The sequence below is a fragment of the Apium graveolens genome, chromosome 9, assembly GCF_009905375.1.
Source record: "Apium graveolens cultivar Ventura chromosome 9, ASM990537v1, whole genome shotgun sequence".
NCBI lineage: Eukaryota > Viridiplantae > Streptophyta > Magnoliopsida > Apiales > Apiaceae > Apium > Apium graveolens.
Window position 1 is genome coordinate 10,055,583 of NC_133655.1, and position 21,657 is coordinate 10,077,239.

Sequence of the window (21,657 nt, forward strand, 5' to 3'; positions counted from 1 at the left end):
TATACAAATTTGAAAATTTAAAGATGTAAAAAATTCCAAAAATATAATTGAGTACATAATACAAAAAGACGAAAATGTAAAACGGCACAAGTGTTAAGCATTATAAGTGACAATTTGTAATACAGTGATAAGAATAATGATACCGGTAACAAATTGGTAGCCAAAATGGATATCAAATACCACATATCATGCTACAAATCAATTAATTAATATTAGGTGACCTCCTCCATTACCAAAAATCTCACCATTAATATCATCTCAAGTTACCATGTCATGTAATTTGGAACCATATTTTATTACACAATTTGATACCTCTAACACTACTCAAACTGATAATATTATTTTTAGGGAACTTTTTTACTTTTTAGTTGTCTATTTTGTTTTATTCTAAATAATAAAACTAATTAGTAAACCGTGATATATATATAGAGAAAGAGAGAGGAATATACACTGAAAAAAATCAAAATCAACCAAACAAATCAAGTAAATATAGTGGTAAATATATTTTAATGTTGTGTCTTATTTTAATGGTGGACAGCCTTACTCTAATCGTGAGCCGGAGGCTTTGTTGAAACCCCATAATTAGGAGACTGTTTCTAAAGAGCTCCAGGGTTGTGTACTTCTAAATATAAGTAAAAAGTCAAAAGAACCATACATTAAAAATAGTAACTTTAAACAAATATAAATCTAATCACTATATTTTAAAAGTAATCGAAATAAATCTTTCCCAAAGATATTCTTTAAATAGCACCTACCTAAATTTATTTTTATTTTCTCCTTTAACCAATTATAAACCATGTAAAATTTTCTCTTTGTGCACATGAATGTCCGCATCTTTAACCTTTCAAAATAGATGCTAGAATAATGTTCTTGTTGTATGTAGAATATTTAAATAAATTATGGATAGCTCGTAAGTTGCTTATTTCAAATTTAGATGCTTCTCATTAGAACTTAACCTTTGAAAACCTGCTATGAAAATATTATGAGAAAACGATTAGAGTTTTTGATATAATGTAGTATAAACAAATGAATTACCAACTATGTTTTAGAATTCGAAATAAAAATGTAAAATCTAGTGGAACCAAGCACTACTAAAAGTAGTAGATACGACATCGGTACTTAGACATCTGTATGTAATGCACTCGATGTCAAAAACCTTTTTAACATCGGTTTTAAAAAAAGTGATGTTAAAATCCTGTTTAACATCGGTTTTACATAATAATCATTGTCTATGTTCAATTTTAAAATAATAACAAATTAATGTTTTTCACTTTAACATCGGTTATTTATGCTAACAGTTGTCTATAACCATTTCTAAAAAATGACTAAATAAATATTTGAGTTCCCCCGCTTAGTACCCATATTTTCCCCCGTCACAAAAAAGTTAAAAAATGATTTCCTTCTTCTCCCTCTACACGCACACCCATACATCTCTATCTCTGTATCTATCTCCATCTTTATCTCTCTCCCTCTCTCCCCCAAACCTCGACTCACACATTAGGGCTCTCTCTTTCTCAAACTCACGGCTCTCTCTCTTTGCTCTCTCTCTCAGACCACAATTGCAATTCTCTCTCAAACCTCCACTCTATCTGAAAAATCCTGATTCTCTCTCTCAAATATCGAACTTCATCTCATTCAGCTCTCCTCTCTCTCTCTCTCTCTCTCCCTCTTCCTATTTCTTTCTCTCTCTGTCTCCTTTCTTACCGCACCTTTCTTGTAAAACCCAATTTAAACCTAATACGAAATCACTGAATCAAGATCTTGGTGGAAGCTTCGATTTATGTAAAATCGATTGGTGAAGGTTAGATTCTGGCCAGGGTGAAAGCGATTGACGATGGTTTGAAGAAAAGGAAGAAGTTTTCTGTTACAAATTGGGCTAGAAATTGGTGGTCTTATTTAATTCAGTAGCTTAAAATCGAGCCGAGAAAGCAAATATTTGGCTTGCTTATGTATATAAATTTTATATTTGTAATCAAAATTTTACATTTTTATTTTAATGAAGCTTCTGTTTATAGATCTGAAGCTTTGGAGCTTGAACCCAACCTTCAATCGGTAACATATCTCTCTCTTTTGGCTTTATTTACATCCATTGTGTATTTATATATATTTGTCGGTGTATATTTATATTTGTATGTTCAGATTTGTTTATGCTATTATGTTCTGCTATTAAGTTTAGGTGTTAAAAAAACAAAGAAGGATACAAAGACATGGAACTTCTTCAAGTTCTGTTGGTTCTTTTAGATTTACAGTGGTATTGTGAAGTGGTGTATGAAGGTACAACATTGAGAAACCATTAGAAAAGAAAGAGGCAATCCGATTTTAATTTTCATTGTTTAATTTTCTATTTATAGAAGACACTAATGTGTGTTTGAATGTTCGGTGGATTGACACTGCTCTAATATAAGCTCTAAGCGGAAAAACTGATAGGCTTAATCTTCAGACCAATGCACTGAGCTTCATATAATTTATTGGTTGAGCCAGATGCAGGAAGCTTATCTGCCATCTTTTACAGGATTAGTTACAACATATAGGATCAATCTTCAAACTAGTGCACTAAAGGATACACATAATTTATTTACTGGTTGAGAATGCCATTTGCAGGAAGCTTATCTGCGATTTTTTACAGGATTGGTTGCAACTGACAGGAAGTCAAACATGTTAATGTGATTATCGGAGACTTGTTTCAGTGGCACTTCATGTAGACATCTGTTTTGCAAAAAAAATGTGGGGATTCTATTTATGATATGCACTACTATGAGAAGCCCTTCTGTTTTGGATCAAATGGACAAGTAAATGACACTAATATCCGCCTATCAGATGTTTCTTCTAACGTGGGGCAGGTAATTGATTCAGCATGAATTTGCCCTATGATTTCTAAGTTCATGTATCAAGGTCTATCAGTCACTGATTTAGGTATCATCATCCTGCAAGGTTGATTTGTTGCTCTTTGGTTTGATCATGCAGAAGTCAGACTCTTCTTTGGTTTGTCGGAATTGGGTTGATTAGCTAAATTGGATGGAGTTGTCGAAAATTAAGAATAGGGTATTTAAAAACTAGTATAGTATGAGTGGGCTAATGGAATGCTTGTATTTTATTTGAAATGTACGTATAGTATGGTATGAGTAATATTTTTATATTAGACTTGTAATTTGTATGAGTATCTTTATGTTTCTGTTTGGATGTTTTTTTATTGGGATATTGCATTGTTTTGGTTCCCTGTGGCTGTAAATAGTACCAGGATGGCATGCAATTTACAGAATATTAACATCACAATGGTACATGTAAATCGATGTAAAAATGTACAAAAGACATCATATAAAATAATATTAACCAAAAATGAACTAAAAAACTGATGTGAAATAGTCATTTGACATCGGTTCTGAAAAAAAACTCAATGTATTTTAAGTCAAATAACATCGGTTAGAGAAATTGGCCGATGTTAAACAAAAAGATTTAACATCGGTTTCGTGAAAAACACCCATGTCTTATCCATCGTTTCACATCGGGGGCTAATTTAACCGATATCTGATCAAACATATCACATCGGTCAACTAATCTAACCGATGTCCGATCTGTAATTTCACATCAGTTTGTTCGAAAGAATTTTAATAAATGGCTTTTATAGCTTGTAGGTTTCATATTTTAATGGATAAATACCTCATAATATACCTATTTTCACCTAAAAATACTGTAATATAAGCTGAAATTTATTGCAAAGACATCACATTTAATCTTAAAATCGATGTATAGCACTTATCAAGGCTGATGACATTTAACATCACACGCGAAGGCATCGGTTCAGATTTTTTTTAACATCAGTTTTGAACCGATATCTGATCCCATATTTCTAGTAGTGAAGGGAGAATGTTGACGAACGCCATTTTTGTTTTTATTTTCAGGAGGCCAATGTAACCCCCACAGAAAAATCAAGATTAAAGAGAAATGGATGTACATACATCTCAAGTTGTGACTAAAGTTGAACATATGATGATGTATATATACCCATCAAACATAAATGGTAATGTATACACCCACCCATAACTTACCCACCAAAACATACCATACTTGTTCTAAAATTCTTCCCATACTTATTTTACAAACTTCCTTCCTTGATGTCCAATCTCCAACTTTGTGACAAACACATAACATCTATAATAATTTTCTAAGTACAATTATTATCCAACCCAATTATGATAATAATTTTTCACCAGTATAATTATTACTCAATTTAATTATGTCTTTTATCACCAAGCACATACAACTATTAGGAGAAAACCGAAAGAAAAGTATTAAATGTCCATGCAGACTATCGCTATTAGGAGAAACTCTAAGAGCTGCTTGCAAGGCTCCTTTTAAAAACTTATACTTAAGGGGCTCTTAAGATAATATTTGGGCTCACTCCAACAGCCCTCCTCAACATCCTCTCTATTTCTTTTTATTATATTTTCTATTCCTAACGGTCACATACACAAATATATTTCATAATCTCTTTATATTTAAAATCTTTTTTTAAGAAGACTGAATCATCACTAAAAATCTCTCCCAGAATCTCTTCTCATTGTTATCATTTATTCATACTCTAAGCCTAATGGATCCTCAAGAAGTGATTGAATATTTAAATCAAGAAGAAGAGGAAGATGAAGAAATCGACAAAGGGACCCACTTGTTCTAAGAGTAGTTCAGAAAGGACCATATGAGTTTAAAGATGACAAAGGGAGAGTTAAAGATGTTGATGCAGTTATTCCTGACGAGCTATTAAAGATTGGTTACAATGGAAAGCTAGAAGCATGCTTATTAGGGTCCAAATCAAGCTGAATATGATAATTATCATCTTTCAAGACTGTCAAGGAGATTTGGAATGCTCTTAAAACATACCATGAAAGATTCAAAGCATTGAGGAAAGTTAAACTTAGTGCTCGAATGAATGATTTTGGAAACTTCAAGCTTGAAGATGTTGAAACTATCAAGGAAGCTCAAGCAAGGTTCCAGAATACAATCAATGGTTTACAAATATTGGGAAAGAAGATTCCACAAGAGGAGATCAACATGAAAGTATTTAGCTCGGTTCCTTTATCTATCAATCCAAGACTACAACTTTGTAATCTGCTATAAATGCTAATATAATGGATCATCTTACTATCTTTGTTGAGCTAGAAAAATTTAAGTCAAGAATTAAAGCTATCAAATCTGAATGTGTCAAATTACCAACTAAGAAAATAAGAATTTATCTTTGCACTCGTCTGTTAACAAGCTGGAATCAGATGAGGACTATGAATCAGATGAAGAAATGGATCTCATGTCCAGGAAAATCAAGAAACTGATTGAAATAAGAACAAAATGAGGAGAGGACAAAGGAAAAGCTTTTGGTGCAAAGTAAGATTCAAAGGCAGACACATGTTATAAATGCGGCAACAAAATTTACTTCAAAAGAGATTGCTACAAGCTGAAAAATAAGTTAACATGGCCTAAACATCAAGCTGATTTCAGAGAAAAGAGGAAATCTAAAGCACTTCTGACTTGGAGTGATGATTAAGATTCAAATTATGACGAGTCAAGTGGAGCGATGGTTAACTTAGATTATATTAGACTTGAAAAAATCATGTGAAACTTATTACAATGGCTTAGATTCAAGTAGCGACGGTAAATTCTATTAGTTCTAAAGTACATAATTATATTTTTTCTTTAGATGAACTAGCCATACAGGATAAAGCTATTCAATCAAGCGGTGAGCGTTATGAATTTAAAGAATGAGTTATGAGCTAGAATAAAAATATATTCATCTTCGAATAGTCATTTCAGATCTAATGAATTCCAAACCAAATATTGGAATGATAAAAAATCTCAAGAAACAGATTGCTCAACTTGAAAGAAATAACCAACAAATTCTGAGTAGGAATGAACAAAAGAACTCAGCTCACTGAGAAACTAATCTTAAGGCTCAAAATGCATACTTGGAGGAATTGAGTTAAGCAAATCAGAAACCTTAACAGAAATAGAAGAACAAGCTAAGAAAGATCAATGAACTGGAAGATGAAATCAAGAATCTTCAAAAATAAAAGGGAAAGTTTGTTCAAGGAGAATAAGTACTCAAATCTATGATACAACACAACTCGAGTTCCATTGGATAAAGGTGGTCTTGGAATGGCTTCTACATCAAAGGATCATTCTCTGAAGTTTGAAGGCAAAAAATGGGGATTTTATGTGACTATGATATACCCAGGAAAGGTTGCAACATATTTGGGAAAAAAGGTCATTCTAGCTAAGGCACTACAAAGTTAAACGGGCAGTGTCAAAAAGATGGAATAGTAAGACAGCTCACCGGCAACAAGCTGTTAAACCAAAATGGCAAGCTGACAAGACCGTCAGAACAAAGAATCAAGCTCCCAAAATGTTTCAAATTAGGCTCAAAAAATATGATTGAATGTTTTATATGTTCTATCTACTAACATGCAGACCCAAACTAAATGGGTACTAAAATGTTGAGTTTATCTTTGTTTGTTTTGTAGTGGTCTCGTGGCCAAATTAAAGTCAAATAATGGATTTTGGATGGTGGTGCAAAAATGCCACATGAGTGGAGAACAAATCTCAGTTTCTTAGTGCTAAAGATGAAGAAGGGTGGCACCTGTTATAATTGATGATAGCAAGACTCTTTCTATTCTTGGAAAAGGAAACAATTCATAATTATATTGTATCTTTAAATAAAGCTCAATATGTTAAGATCTTACTTAAAATCTGCTTAGTATAAGTCAATTATTTGATGATGGTCCATAAATTAGATTGGGTCAACATGAGTGTATATTACTTGTTGGTTCTAATAAAATTCCTATAGTTGCTAGAATAGAAAAAAACTTATATATGTTTGGATTGAGAACAGAAACAATCATGTTGTTTAGAAGCAATTGATATTAGTCCAGAAATTTTGCATAGAAGACTTGGACATGCACACATGGAACTACTTAGCAAGCTGTCAATAAAATAGCTAGTTCGAGGATTACCAAAATTGAAGTATGTTAAGATGGAAACATGTACTGCTTGTCAAATAGAAAAGCAAATCAGAACATCATACAAATTCAAGAAAGTGGTATCAACTTCTAAACCTTTAGAGATTTATTTGGTTCAGAAGCATATAAGAGTATTGGAGGTGGTATGCTTTTGTTCTTGTTGATGATTATTCTAGCTATACTTGGGTATTGTTTTTATCTACTAAAAATTGTGCATTTAGTGAATTTGAGAAGCTAATCAAGTTACATTAGAATAAGCTTGAAACAAGACTTATAGATCTACGAAGTGATCATGGTGGTTAGTCCAAAAGGACTTTATTCCTTATTGTAAAAAAAGAGGAATTCACATCAATTTTTAGCACCTCGTACACCATAAAAAAGGAGTTATGGAGCATAAGAACAGTCGTTGCAAGAAACAGCAGGACTTTGCTTCAGGACACAAGCTGCAAGGAGTGGGCAAAAGCTGTCAACACAACAAGTTATGTTCTTAACATAGTGCTAATCAGGCCATTACTCAACAAGACTCCATATGAATTGAGGAAGAAGAAACCTAATATTCTAAATCTTATGAAGTTATATTTGGTTATTCTTTAACAAGTCGGGCATATAGAGTTTTATAAATATATATATATATGTTGTTAAAGAGTCTATTGATGTCTCATTTCAAGAGTCTAATGATGATCTATCAAGGGAGAGGAAGATGTTGCAGGTACTAGTACTGGCAGCGAGCTGGCAGTGAAGAATACTGAGAAGCTTTGGAACAGTTATCTAGACTTACTTTGGAACAGTTATCTAGACTTACTTTGGAAGGTCCAAGGGGAAATAGAGCTACTGAGAAGCTTCAGAATATGTTTGATGGTGAAGATCTATTTGAACAAATGAGGAAGTCATAGCTCAACATTATCTACCAAAGTCATTTAACAGTGAAAAATCATCCTCCATAATTAATTATTGGAAGGAATTAAGATAAAAAAATGGTACAGTAAATATTTATGCTTTTGTAGCTTTTCTAGCTAGGGAGGAACCAAAGAATATCAATGAAGCTCTTAATAATGAAAATTGGATCATGGAAATGCCGGAAGAACTCAATCAATTTGATAAATGTGATGTTTGGGTGGCACAAGAATACAATCAATAAGAAGGCATTAATTTTGATTAAAATTATGCTCATGTTCCAAGATTAGAGTCTATCAGAATACTACTTTCATTTGCATGCTACAACAAAATCAAGTTACACCAAATGGATGTAAAGAGTGTGTTCTTAAATGGATTTCTTAAAGAGGAAGTTTATGTCAAGAAACCTCCTGGATTTGAGAATGAAAAATATCCTAATTATGTGTTCAAGTTGAGGAAAGCTTATATGGATTAAGGCAAGCACCTCGTTCTTGGTATGAAAAGTTAAGTGATTTTTAATCAAGAATGGTTTCATTTGAGGTACTATTAATCTAACTTTATTTAATATGTTTAAAGTTAAAGATATTTTAGTTATGAAAATATATTGATGATATTATATTTGATGCTATAACTGATTCTTTTTGCGAATGGTTTTCTAAGTGTTAGCATAGTGAATTTGATACGAGCATAATGGGAGAGCTCAATTATTTTTTGGTTTTATAAACAAGCAAACTCCTGAAGGCATATATATACATCAATCAAAGTACATGAGGAACTTACTCAAAAGTTTGGTTATAATAATGTCAAGTTGAAATCAACACCAAGGAGTGTAGTCAGCAAGCTGACAACCGATGAACAAGGTAAAGATGTCGATATTCGGACTTAAAGAGGTATGATTGGAAACTTATTATATCTTTCATCCTATAGACCTAATATTATGAATAGTGTTTTGTTTGTGCAAGATTTCCATCTAAGCCTAAAGAGTCTCATTTGAACGTTGTTAAGAGAATTTTTAAATATTTGAGTGGAACTATTACTCTTGGTTTATTCTATCATCATCACAAATATTTGATCTTGTTGTGTATAGTGATGCAGATTATGCAGGTTGTCAATCATATAGAAAGAGTACCAGTGGTGTTGGTGCTTACTTAGGACAAAGTTTGGTTTCTTGGTTAAGCAAGAAGCAAACATATGTTGCATTATCAACAGCTGAAGGAACATATTTAGCAGCTGTGAGTTATTGCTAACAAATGCTTTGGATGAGAAAACAACTTAAGGATTTTGAAATTTTTGTGGTCAACTCCTATTTACTGTGACAATACAAGTACTATCAATATTTCTGAGAATTTAGTGAATCACTCGAGAACCAAGCATATCGATGTTGACATCATTTCTTGAGAGACAAATGCAAAAGGGATAGTTAAGCTGGTATTTTTGCTACTGTGCTCGATTGCTGTATTTTCACAAAACCTCTAGTTGAAAAGCATTCATCACACTCCATAGAGAATTGATGGTGTAAATTCAATAAGCAAGCTACATGCTGGTATCGGGTATTATTAACTCACTCTTAAATTTTTCAATTTATTTGTTTAGTTTGCATGTGATGTAAATTATGTTTTAATTTTGAATTTGTATGATATGATCTACCTGTTATGTGAATTAAATGTTTAATATCTGTTTCGTGTTAGCATAGTTCAGAGATTTATTTAATAATTATACTTTACTCTCCGACCTCAGCGTGTATAACATGGCTCCAACGCGCCAAGAACTCGATTTCCGTGAGAGGACTGAGAGTTCGGAGAAGAATTAAAATAATTTATGTAACAGGGGACTATAAAGTGAGGTGAGCGGGGGAGATGGTGGAGGCAGGGGGTCCAAGTATGAGAGAGAGAGAGATATGGATCGACTCACGAAAGTGACCTATTTTTGCTTTGTTTTGAGTTCAGGACTTCAGTTTATTGAGAGGCAGTGAGGGGGTTCGGATGTGAGTTGATATAGATGCGGCACACCACTTCATGCTTCTGTTTGTGATGGTCTAGTATAGAAAATGGTAATTTGCTATGTTTTTTTAATGGGTCGGGCCTTAATTTAATTAAGTTCTTACCAATTCTATTTTTAAATTGTTTCTATGATATCTAAATTTTGGTAAATTATTTTAATATATGATTTTTTAAAGAATTAGAATTTTACAAAAACTTATTTTAACCATTATTTTAAAAAGAACATAAAATCGTGATTTCGGTTGTTTATCATAATCCCACCATTACTATGTGCAGTGGAATTTACTATTAAGTTTAATTATATCTTATCGTTAAAAGTAATCAAGAAATAGAAGAAACATTCTAAGGTTACAAACCCCTATATCGATTTGTAAAACTAACTAAGATTTAATTATTTAATTAGTTGATTTTTCCCGAGAACCCTTTACTTTTTGAAAATTTTTACATCTGTACGGTTGGATTCCTAAAATAATTAAATATGATCAGAAAATCAAATCATAATTAAATTTTTATATCAAAATATTTTAGGGTTTTGAAAAGTCAACAATAGTTTGACTAGTACAGCTAACTAGTGTTAATCCTAAATTGGTGTTTTAGTTTTTAAAAATTTTTTTTATCGATCCAACAGTATGAATGTCACACAAATATATATTTAGTGATAACCAAAGTTTAGGTCAAATAATTTTATTTGGTTTTCCATTTGATAAGTCAAACATCAGTTTGACTAGTACAGCTAACTAATGTTTAGACCTGAATTGGATTTCGATTTTAAAAATATTTTTCAATCGATCCAATCATATGGATGTCTAATATATTAGTGATATAACCAAGTTTCAGTTGAAATTAATTTCTTTGGTTTTGCCATTTGAAAAGTCAAACATTAGTTTGACTAGTACAGCTAACTAGTGTTTAGTCATGAATTGGTGTTTTCAATTTTTTTGAAATTTTTTTAATCGATCTAACCATAGGATGTCAATATATATATATATATTATATTAGTGATATAACCAATTTTTTCAGATGAAAATACTTTTCTTTTGTTTTCCATTTTAACATTCAGGTATCAGTTTAACTAGTACAGTTAACTAGTGTTAGTCCTGAATTGATGTTTTGATTTTTTTAAAAATAATTTTCATTTATCTAACAGTATGGATGTCAATATATATATATTATATTAGTGATAAAACCAAAGTTTTAGATCAAATTAATTTTCTTTGGTTAGATATTTCAACATTCAGGTATCAGTTGACTGGTACAGCTAACTAGTGTTTAATCCTGAATTGATATTTCAGTTTTTTTAAAAATATTTTATCATCCAACTGTATGGATTCCTATATATATATATATATATATATATTATTGTTATATTTATATATATATAAAACAAAATTTCAGATTAAACAATTTTTATTTTGGTTTGCCATTTTCAATAGTCAAACATTAGTTTGACTAACATAAACTACATAATGTTGGTCCTGAATTGGTGTTTTATTTTTTTTAAAATTTTTCATCGATCCAACCTTGTGGATGTCGATAGATATACATTTTAGTGATATAACCAAAATTTCACATCAAAATAATTTGATTTGTTTTGCTATTTTAAAAGTCAAACATCTGTTTGACTAACACATAGGTGTTTGGTTCCTAAATTGATGTTTTGATTTTTTAAAAATATTTTCATCGATCCAACCTTATGGATGTCGATAGATATACATATTAGTGATATAACCAAAATTTTAGATCAAAATAATTTTATTTGGTTTGCCATTTTAAAACTCAAGCATCAGTTTGACTAGTACAACTAACTAGTGTTTAGTCCTGAACTGGTGTTTTAATTTTTTAAAAATATTTTCATCGATCGAATCTGTTAGGTAATTATACAACAATAGGGGGTGAATGTGTTTTAGGATATTTCATATTTTTTGAACTGTTATGGATATGGTGAACAAAGTAATCTAATTTGTAAGATAAAGTGTTTTAAGAGAAATGATAAAACATGCACATAAACACACTATCTTCAAAACTCACTTAATGGTTAAGTGTAGAAAAGAAGCAAAGGTAATATTATATGAATGAGTACGAAGTACAAACCAAGATTATTAAATGAAAGAGGATGAAGTACAACCCCGTTGATTAAATGAGAATGATAACAAGATTGGGAGTCAAAAGTATGGTATTTAAGTAATGGAGGATCAAATCACACGACTGGTACCAAGTCTAAGTTCAAGAGTTTATATGAAAGCGTGACAGGAAAATCAGGTTGGCGTCGCTATCAAGGGTAAGGGTAAAGTTGGGTTTAGATGCAAAAAAGGAGAATAATTGAATATCTATAAGGTCTAATATATTTTTGAACTTGTGCAGAAATATCATATCTTTGGGTCAACTAGCTGGGAACAAGAATGATGTCACTCTTAGAGGGCTTATTTGTGGGTGTATGACAGCCAAAATGCTTAGTCATGAAAGGTAGACGCTTTGAAAATAGACTATAAAATATTGTCCTAGAACTTTGAAACCTTCATGTCTACTAGTTAATGGGAAATAATCAAACTTGGGTGTGGCACTCAAGGTTTGGCCATGTTAACTTTCAAGCGATAAAAATTAATGTCAACATAATGGCACAAGGCATACATGTTTTCTTTTAACTGAAGACTGTATATGAAGGTTGTTTAAATGTCAAAGCAAATCAGAAATTATATTCTACAGAATATTGATTATCGAGCTAAGAGGGTGTTGGGATTAATTCATTGTGACATTTCCGGATGTATTTCACCGGAGACAACAAAGGCCAGCATGTATTTTTACTCTTAGTCGATGACTTTACTTATCTAGTGTGGATTTTAAAGTTGAAAGGAAAAATTGAGGGCCTTCAATGCATTCAAAAAGTTTAGAATCCTCGGTTGAAAAAAGAATCAAAAGAAAATTAAAGTGTTTCATATGGACAGGGTGGATAATTTAACTCAAAAGAATTCTCAAAATATTGTGAAATATTATGTGGCCCACATGAAACTGCCTAGTATGCATACAACCAAAGTCATAGGTTGGTGTGGTTATATTGGGAGAGAGGAAGGAACTAAAGTGTATCGCTCGTATAATCCAAATTTGGCTCTATACATGACATTATCTTTAAGAAAAAAGGCCACGGCTATGAGTGTTGAACAGGAATCCTAGAATTTTGGGATCACATGATTCATTTATTATGGTAGGAAATCGGTTGAATGAAGGTTTTGAACAAGGTGGCTATTAAAGTGAGAAGGAACTAACAACTTCTAGCATGAATACAGGGAGCCATACAGTCCAAACGGAGAATTACGAGACAGGGAAAAATAGCGCACAAAATTATGTACAGAGTAAGTCATCAAATAGCAACAATAGTGAACCTCAGAATTTTCGTGTACTGAGTAATATTTTTATAATGAAACGGACGAGTTGGAAGCTGAAAATGAGAAAAACATGGGAACAATCCATGAACAATGAGATTGAAACCATTGAAAAAACTAACACACGGGCCATAGTCGAATTGCCACATGGGAAAAGCTGTGCATTTGAAGTGGGTTTTTAGGCTTAAGAGGGACACAAACAGGGAAATTAAGCACAATGCTAGGTTAATCATGAAGGGTTACGTACAAAAGTAAGGTGTGGATTATGATAAGGTACTTGCACCACTGACAAGGCTTGAGACTGTGAGACTATTACTGGCATGTACAAAAAAATGGGTGGTCGGTTCATCATTTGGACGTTGAGTTCGCATTTCCTGAACGGAGAATTGCACGATACAATTTACAATTTACGTAACCCAACCAGAGAGATTTGCAAAAAAAACAAGGAGCACCTAGTGTATAGGTTGATAAAAGCTTTGTACAGATTGCATCAGGATCCACGAGCCTAGTATGCTCTTTTCAGTAAGTACTTTGAAAAATTGGGGCTTTCATTAATGTCCATACGAGGATGCGGTATATACAAAAAATGGAGAGAACTGAAAGCTTCATAATTGGAGTGTACGTAGATGATCTCCTTGTTATATGTACGAGTCTTTCTACTATTATGAAATTTCAATAGCAAATCATTATATTATTTTATATGAGTGACCCTAGAAAATTATCACACTATTGGGTATGCCATAAAATCTGTCCGAAAAGGTCATGTTGTCTGATTATAGTTTGGAGAATAATCCAATGGAAATTAAGTTGCATATTGGGAAACATGGGAAGGGTACATTAGTGGATTCAACATAATTTAAAAGTGTGGTAGGGGGCTTAAGATATTTGAAGTCTTTCATCTTTAAAATCATTAACTTCTTCACAAGTGGAGCCATCTTCTTTTATATCATCATTGTCTTCAACATCAGTTAGAACAAAGTGATTTGTCAATTACCTACTATTTACCAAAAGCATTAATTAGCATATGAATATACATGTAATATTTGAGATATTTGAAATACAAACACACATATGTAAAAAAACTATAAATTTATATGTCTATACATTAAAAAAGAGATATCATCAAATACATACTCATGATTAAGTTTGTGATATGATTACATTTGAATTGAAGAGTGTGAAGTTGATTACACCAAAAATTGGGTATTATAATGATATGATAGATTAAGTATAAGATATACAAAAAGGGAAGGGGGAAAGACTAACTACTAAATAACAAGTTGAATAAATCCAACTGAATGATTCAAAAAATCGGTTGGTTATGTAATTATTGCTTAAATCAAATTTTCACAATAATTCATATTTCTCTTTAAAAATATCATAAAACTTAAATTTTTCAGACTAAAATAAAATCAACTAAATTCGGTTGGTTATTGTCATTGGCTTTGTAATGACGAGATATTCAAATTTCTATAAAAATTCTCGTTCCCTAAAATTTCATGAAATTTAAAATATACGGCCTAAAATAAACCAACTAAATTCAGTTGATTTTTATGTGGTTGATTTTGTAGGCAGGTTATTCAAGTTTTTACAAAATTCAATTCCTCCCCCCAAAGGTTTAATTTCCCCCCAAATTCAAATTCAAAGTCTCCTCCCCCAAAGTTTTTTATTACGAAAACTAACGATAAAACTATAATTAGTAATAAACTTGATACTCGTACCTTTGGATCGTTTTAAAAAATAATTTATGTATTAAAATTTTCTAACCCTGATCTAACCGCTAAAATCTAACCCTAAATCTAAACCCTACACTCTAGTTTACGCAGATATAGGACATTTTATTTTCGATAATTTTTAATTTTTATTATTTCTGTGTAATCATCTTTAATGTCATTTGGGACCTTTGGCAACACAAAAAATATTGAAAATATTTATTTAGTTCTTTTTAATATTTTAAATGGTTTTATTATAATTTGATGAAATTATTACTTAATAAAAATAAATATTTCTATTTATTATATTTTTTCTGTTTTATATAATTTAACAAAAAAAATTTAAAAAAGAAGAAAATTTAGTCCATTGGTTATAGACCACTATTGTCACTTAATATTGGTCGTTTTTAAAATCTTAAACAATTATTAACCGTAACGGTTGGTTTTGGGTGGTTTCTTTCGCCCTCCAACGTGACATGTCACTTCGTCGGCCAATAACATTGCGACACTGCATTAAAGTATTGATAAGTGCATTAAATGCACGTACCACACTTTTCCAACAACCCTTTTTCCAACCAATTTCTGTCGTTTATGGCAATTTAGATTTCCAATTGATTTAGGTAGTTTATAATTGTATGCATGTCCAACTGATATATTTTCAACTCATTCATTTGTTGGTTTTTGTCGGTTTGAAAAGAAAAGAAAAACTGACCAACCGAGGGTTGGTACTTGGTTGATTATGTACATTATTACGACCAATTATATTGGTCGACCAATTATATTGGTCGACCAATTACATTGGTCGATTATATCTGGTTGAAAATGTAAATCAAAACCAATCCAATGGTGTGATAGTCTCATTTCTAACGGTTACTTATAGCCCATGTTTCTTTTAGTGGGAGAAGACCCATGCTCATTGTTGAAGACCGAGATTGAGATGTTACCCGAAAATTTTAAAAAATTATTTATAGTTCTCACTTATTATTCAACTACAATGGCTGAGGCTCTTAATTCGAGATACAATGTATAATTTTTCGTTTCATCAATTGTGATAGTCCTTTGTTCTTAGTTCGTGTGTCAGGTCCATAGCCCATTTTGTTAATACTTGTTTTTACTTCATGCATGTTATCTTGATTTTAAATGTTCATTTTTTTGTTTTTTTAATTATTTAAAACTCTAGATTTTAACATGTGATATGGGTTTATTTTCTTTTTATCAGTTACAATATATGTTTCCCAAGTCCATATGCTCGTTCTACATGTCAAGTTTCTTAGTATTGCCTACTTGTTCACTTAGTATATGTACTGTTATAATTTCTTTTCATGTTAATTTTTTTGTTTTCAAAAAAATATATATACATAACAGTTATTCGTTTTAATCTTGCACATTAATTTAATATAGTAACATGTTTTCATGTCTTGTTTATTTATTAATGAATATTGAAAGGGTCTGATTTTATCATTTTTAGAGGAAAAAATGATGTGAATATAAAAACTACTTTAAAAATATTCCACAAATTTACATCATTCTATATTGAAAATAATTAGGCTCTTGTGGAATATATTATATGTCAAGGATATACATAAGTTAGATCTGAATATCTCGGAAGTGAGATCGAATGGGAAAATAGAAGAAACCTTAAAATTTCATCTCTTTAGCTCTCTCCCACATATACATACTAGGTAGATCAAATTTTTATTGAATTGAGGTGTTAATTGCTATTAAGCCTTGTTATATATCTGAATCGATTGTCTCTGAGTGTTTCTGAGTTGTATGATCCTCGAAGTGATAGTCCTGCAACCCATAACAGCCTAAGTGGGAAAATAAACTCTTTAGAACGGTAAGTTTCTCGAGGGTTCAGAGACTCGGCTGATTTTGATGAAAGTTGCTCTATATCTAAGTGATATCATCTTTTCTCTTTAAATTACGGTCATTGATATATGTTGTATTTTAACCTATGTGTTTAGTTCATTATTGGCGGATCTGAATGCTCTTGTGAATTGTCATATAACTTCTCAATTGTAGCTATACAGTTTTAACTATATCCAACATAATGAGTATCATGTAATTTCCTTGTTATTATATATGTGACAGACATTATGAAATGCAAAAAGATCGGGAGCTCTTACACGGTGCTTAATTATTGATCAATATTAATAATTTACTAAAAGTTATGCATGTAAATATCCAACCATAATTCTGATTAATCAACGTAAGAGTGATAAAAGAAACTAAGAAGTTGATCGCTAGCACTTTAGGTTGTAATATACCACTCAAAAAAGTTCACAATGTGTTTTTTTAACTATTCTTTTATCTGTATTTTTTAAAGTTGAAATATTTTATTCTTCCTTCTTCGGATACACTTTCTTGCATATTTAAAATATGAATATAGATATAGTCATAATTTTTCCATTTATATTACTTAAAACAAAGATCTTGTTACTAAAAATATATGTTCACTTATATTCTTTTTTAAGCTTAGTGTTGTATTGTGCTACTAAAAAAGAAGTTCTTAATTTTTAAACTATTTTAACAATGTTGATTCAACCCGAGGTTGACAAACATATCTTGTACGAAAGAAGCTAGGTATTTTTAAGGTAAATTTGAGTTCTTTATTCTTACAAGCTACAAGTGATTGTGTATGCAACGTTGTCTCATTGCACACTTTTGTGCAAATGAAAATAATCTTGTCAAACAAATACAAACCAGTTTTTTTAATTCTGGTTTGAGGGTTCCGGGGAAAAGAACATCTAGTAGTCCAAAAATAGTGAGTCGAATACAAAATTTAACATTTATATATAGGATGTTATTCATCTTAAAAGAGTATCCTAAAATCATATGGTAATTTGTTAATATTTTTAGCATTGAAGAAATGATAATTTGAAAAAATATCACTTATACTATAATACAAAGAACGAAAATGTATAATTGAAGTCAATATCTTTGATCAATAATAATAGCAACACACAATTAAAGTGAGTTATTTTCTAGGAATTTAATAGTTATTAATGCTTCACAATCGAACAAGGGATATTTAAAGGTAAAGTGTAACATTGATGCTAATAAAGGAATTTTAACTAACTAGGACTTATAGACATCAAATAATATTATATTTATAAAGAAATCTATCAAGACCGAAGATTTGGTATATACAAGTTAGGCCTTAAAAGAATTGAGTCATCAAGTCGAGTTTTGAGGAAAATGAGCTGAGTTTAACCATTTTCTTAACGAACCGAGCCGAGCATCTTTATCGCACAAAAGTTGTATTCGAGCTCGAGCTCGTTAGTAAACCGTAGTCGAACTAGAGCTTATCAAACATTAACGAGTCGAGTCGCACTAGTGTACAAATCGAGCAGCTTGCAAACATTACACTTTTCGTACTAAATAGTTTAGCAAACTATTAACAAAAAAAGGCTCAAGTATAACTATCAATATAAGAAAGAAATTAGGTCCAACCCAACCTAAAGTAAATTAATTTAATATAACCTAAACCCTAAATGTGTAAAACTAAAACACAGTAAGCTAAAGCTGCAGATAAGGTTCGTATCTCAACTAAATCTTCAATCATCATTTATCATCTCTTAATTCTTCATAATCATCTATCATCTATCTATATCTTTCACGATGTACATATTTGATTATGATATATATATATATATATATATATATATTACGTATGCGATTATATAGTTTAATTTCTCTATATCTTTCACGATGTACATATTTGATTATGATATATATATATATTATTTATGCGATTATATAGTTCGATTTTTTTGTGTTTTATTGCAGATTTGTATATTAAAATAGCTTCTTAAAGAAATAAGGGGTGGTTGAATATATACCATAAAAATAGAACAAAATTATATGTACTTTTTTGAGCTCTAACAAGCCGAACACGAGTTATTCAATTTCGAACCGATTTATTAATTTGAAACCGCTCTCGAACTGAACTCGAGTCGAACATGCTAGAGTTCGGCTCGAACTCGTTATGCTTAAAGAACACTCTTTGTTATTCGAGCTCGAGCTCTTACGAGCTGAGCCAAACCGAGTTTTCATTTAACGAGATGAGCTTGAACTGCTCACGAACAGCTCGGTTCATTTACAGTGTCTTAGATGTAATGAAGAAATTTGCATGCCAACAGTGAAAAATGTTCTTTAATATATTCAAGCATCATTGTTAATAAGAGGTTGAGGATATTGAAACTACTTATTAACATTGAAGACCGAATGATTCTAGTGTAATTTATTTTTGAGAATGGACTTGACAACTTGTTTGAAAGATTAACCTAACATCAAGTTGGTGTTACTCATCTATAAATCAGAATTTTGTACTAGAAATCAAGGCAACAAGACGGGTTAACATGTCTGGCAAGGAAAATTTATTAACTACAATTTTTCATCTAAAAGAATCATAAAAAGTTAAGGGGTGACCTCCGTCGATATTCCAAAACTATCTCAACTATTTATCATAATGAGAAAATTATTAGGAGTTCTTAGGGTTATGACGAGCTCAAGACACCATATTTTCAAGTGTAATACATGAACCACCAAACTCATCCAATTCATTCGGAGTTTGAAGGATCAACATGTGTGAGCTGTGATAGTTTTGTTATACCACCTAGTTCTTGCAGCTAACACAGACTATTCATGTGTTGTTATGTCATAATTCTTGTTTATAAACAAAATTCAAGTACGGATATAAGTGTTTATATTTGACAAACTCAAGAAAGAACTGAATGTATTTCAGAACCAACAGTCACATTATTTCCACTGCAATATAAAAGATATAAAGAGGAAAAACAACTGAACTCCTAGAACCCAGGGACTAGGCTCATGGGCTAACAAAGACTCCTACAATAACTCTAACTACATGAACGTTATTCAAACAAACCGAAACATTCTCCACGATCAGCTAGACTTATTCAACTAAACAAAATAAATTAAGACAAGTTTGATATTAAACCCAACAATCTCCCCCGTAAACTTGTCTAGTTAAATCTTTCATGCCTAGAAGCTTCCTCATACGTTCAAACTTTATTGTCACCAATGCTTACGTTAATATGTCTGCTCGCTGGCTTTCTCCACCTATGTGTTTAATAACAATTTCACCTCGATCAATGCATTCCCTGATGAAATGAAAACGTATGTCGATGTGCTTGTTTCGCTTATGAGAAACTGGATTTCTTGCCAAATCTATTGTTGACCTATTATCAACATATATAACAACTGGATTCATTCGTTCACCTGTAACCTGCATCATCACGTTCCTGAGCCAAATCCCTTGGCACGCAGCTATTGCAGCAGCCATATATTCTGCTTCATAGGAGGATAAGGCAATGTTATGTTGCTTTTGAGACACCCATGTCACTAAACATTCATTCAGATAGAAAACCATTGCACCAGTACTTCTTCGATCATCGAGATTTCCTGCTAGGTTACTGTCAGAATATCCAGTTAATAGGTTATTTCCACAATCCTTTGTGTAGACCAGACCAAGATTCAACGTGCCGTGTATATATCTCAGTATATGTTTTGCTGCATTAAGATGAATTATAGTTGGTCTTTCCATGTGTCTGCTAATCACACCCACAGCGTATACAATGTCCGGGCATGTGTGAACCAAGTATCTAAGTCCACCAACTAGACTCTTAAATTGTATTGCATCGACTGCTTTCCCTCCTTCATTTTTAGTAATGACTTCCTTTGGATCCATAGGATATTTGCACGGATTACATTTAGCCATTCCTACCCTTTCTAAGACCTTCCTTGCATACCCAGTTTACTTCAGCTCAATAAAATCATTACTCTGCTTCACCTCAATACCAATATACTATAACAGCTTTCCCATATCGCTCATCTCAAAAACACCACTCATCTGATCCTTGAACTCTTGAATCATATTATTGTCTATGCCAGTCATAAGTAAGTCATCCACATAGACACTGATTATGATAGATTCAGCTCCCTTTCATTTTACATACACCCCATGCTCATATGGACACCTAACAAAGCCCAAATTCTCAAGACACTTATTATGTTTGGCATACCACGCACGTGGTGCCTGTTTTAAACCGTACAAGGCCTTGAATAGCTTGTAAACATAACCCTCTCTTCATGGCTTGACAAACCCTTCGGGATGAGAAACATAGATATTTCTTTTATTTCCCCATTCAAAAAAGCTGTTTTGACATCCAAATGGTGTACCTGCCAGGAATTTTTTGCTGCTAAAGCAAGAAGTAATCGCACTGTCTCCAATCGTGTAACAGGAGCAAATACTTCATAAAAATCCACTCCCTTTTCTTGCACATACCCTTTTGCTATAAGACGCGCGTTGTATTTCATAACATTTCCATCCGCATCATTTTTCAATTTGTATATCCTTTTCGAAATCAATGACCTTGTGACCCGGTGACAAACTAGTTAACTCCCATGTATTATTTTTCTCTATAGAATCAATTTCATTTTGCATTGCTTGTCTCCAATCCTTACTTCTCTTTGCGTGATTTTACGAACTTGGCTAATCTATCCCCATAAGGAGCAGTTCATCTTCTTCCTCGACCTCTTTTGTGTTCTCATATAAGTCTGTCAAGCTTCTGAATTTCTTTGGTGTGTGACTGTCATGATACTGCTCTCTATTCACACCATGTCTCTGCTTCTGTGATGGCATCTC

The 21,657-nt window shown here is 31.9% G+C and overlaps 1 protein-coding gene across 1 annotated transcript; it reads right to left on the minus strand.

Moving 5' to 3' along the window:
* Positions 1–20,037: 20,037 nt before the first annotated feature.
* Positions 20,038–20,730, minus strand: LOC141684997 (secreted RxLR effector protein 161-like). The gene has a single exon (XM_074490126.1). The coding sequence runs from the start codon at positions 20,728–20,730 to the stop codon at positions 20,038–20,040; it is 693 nt and encodes a 230-aa protein (XP_074346227.1).
* Between the last annotated feature and the right edge of the window lie 927 nt (positions 20,731–21,657).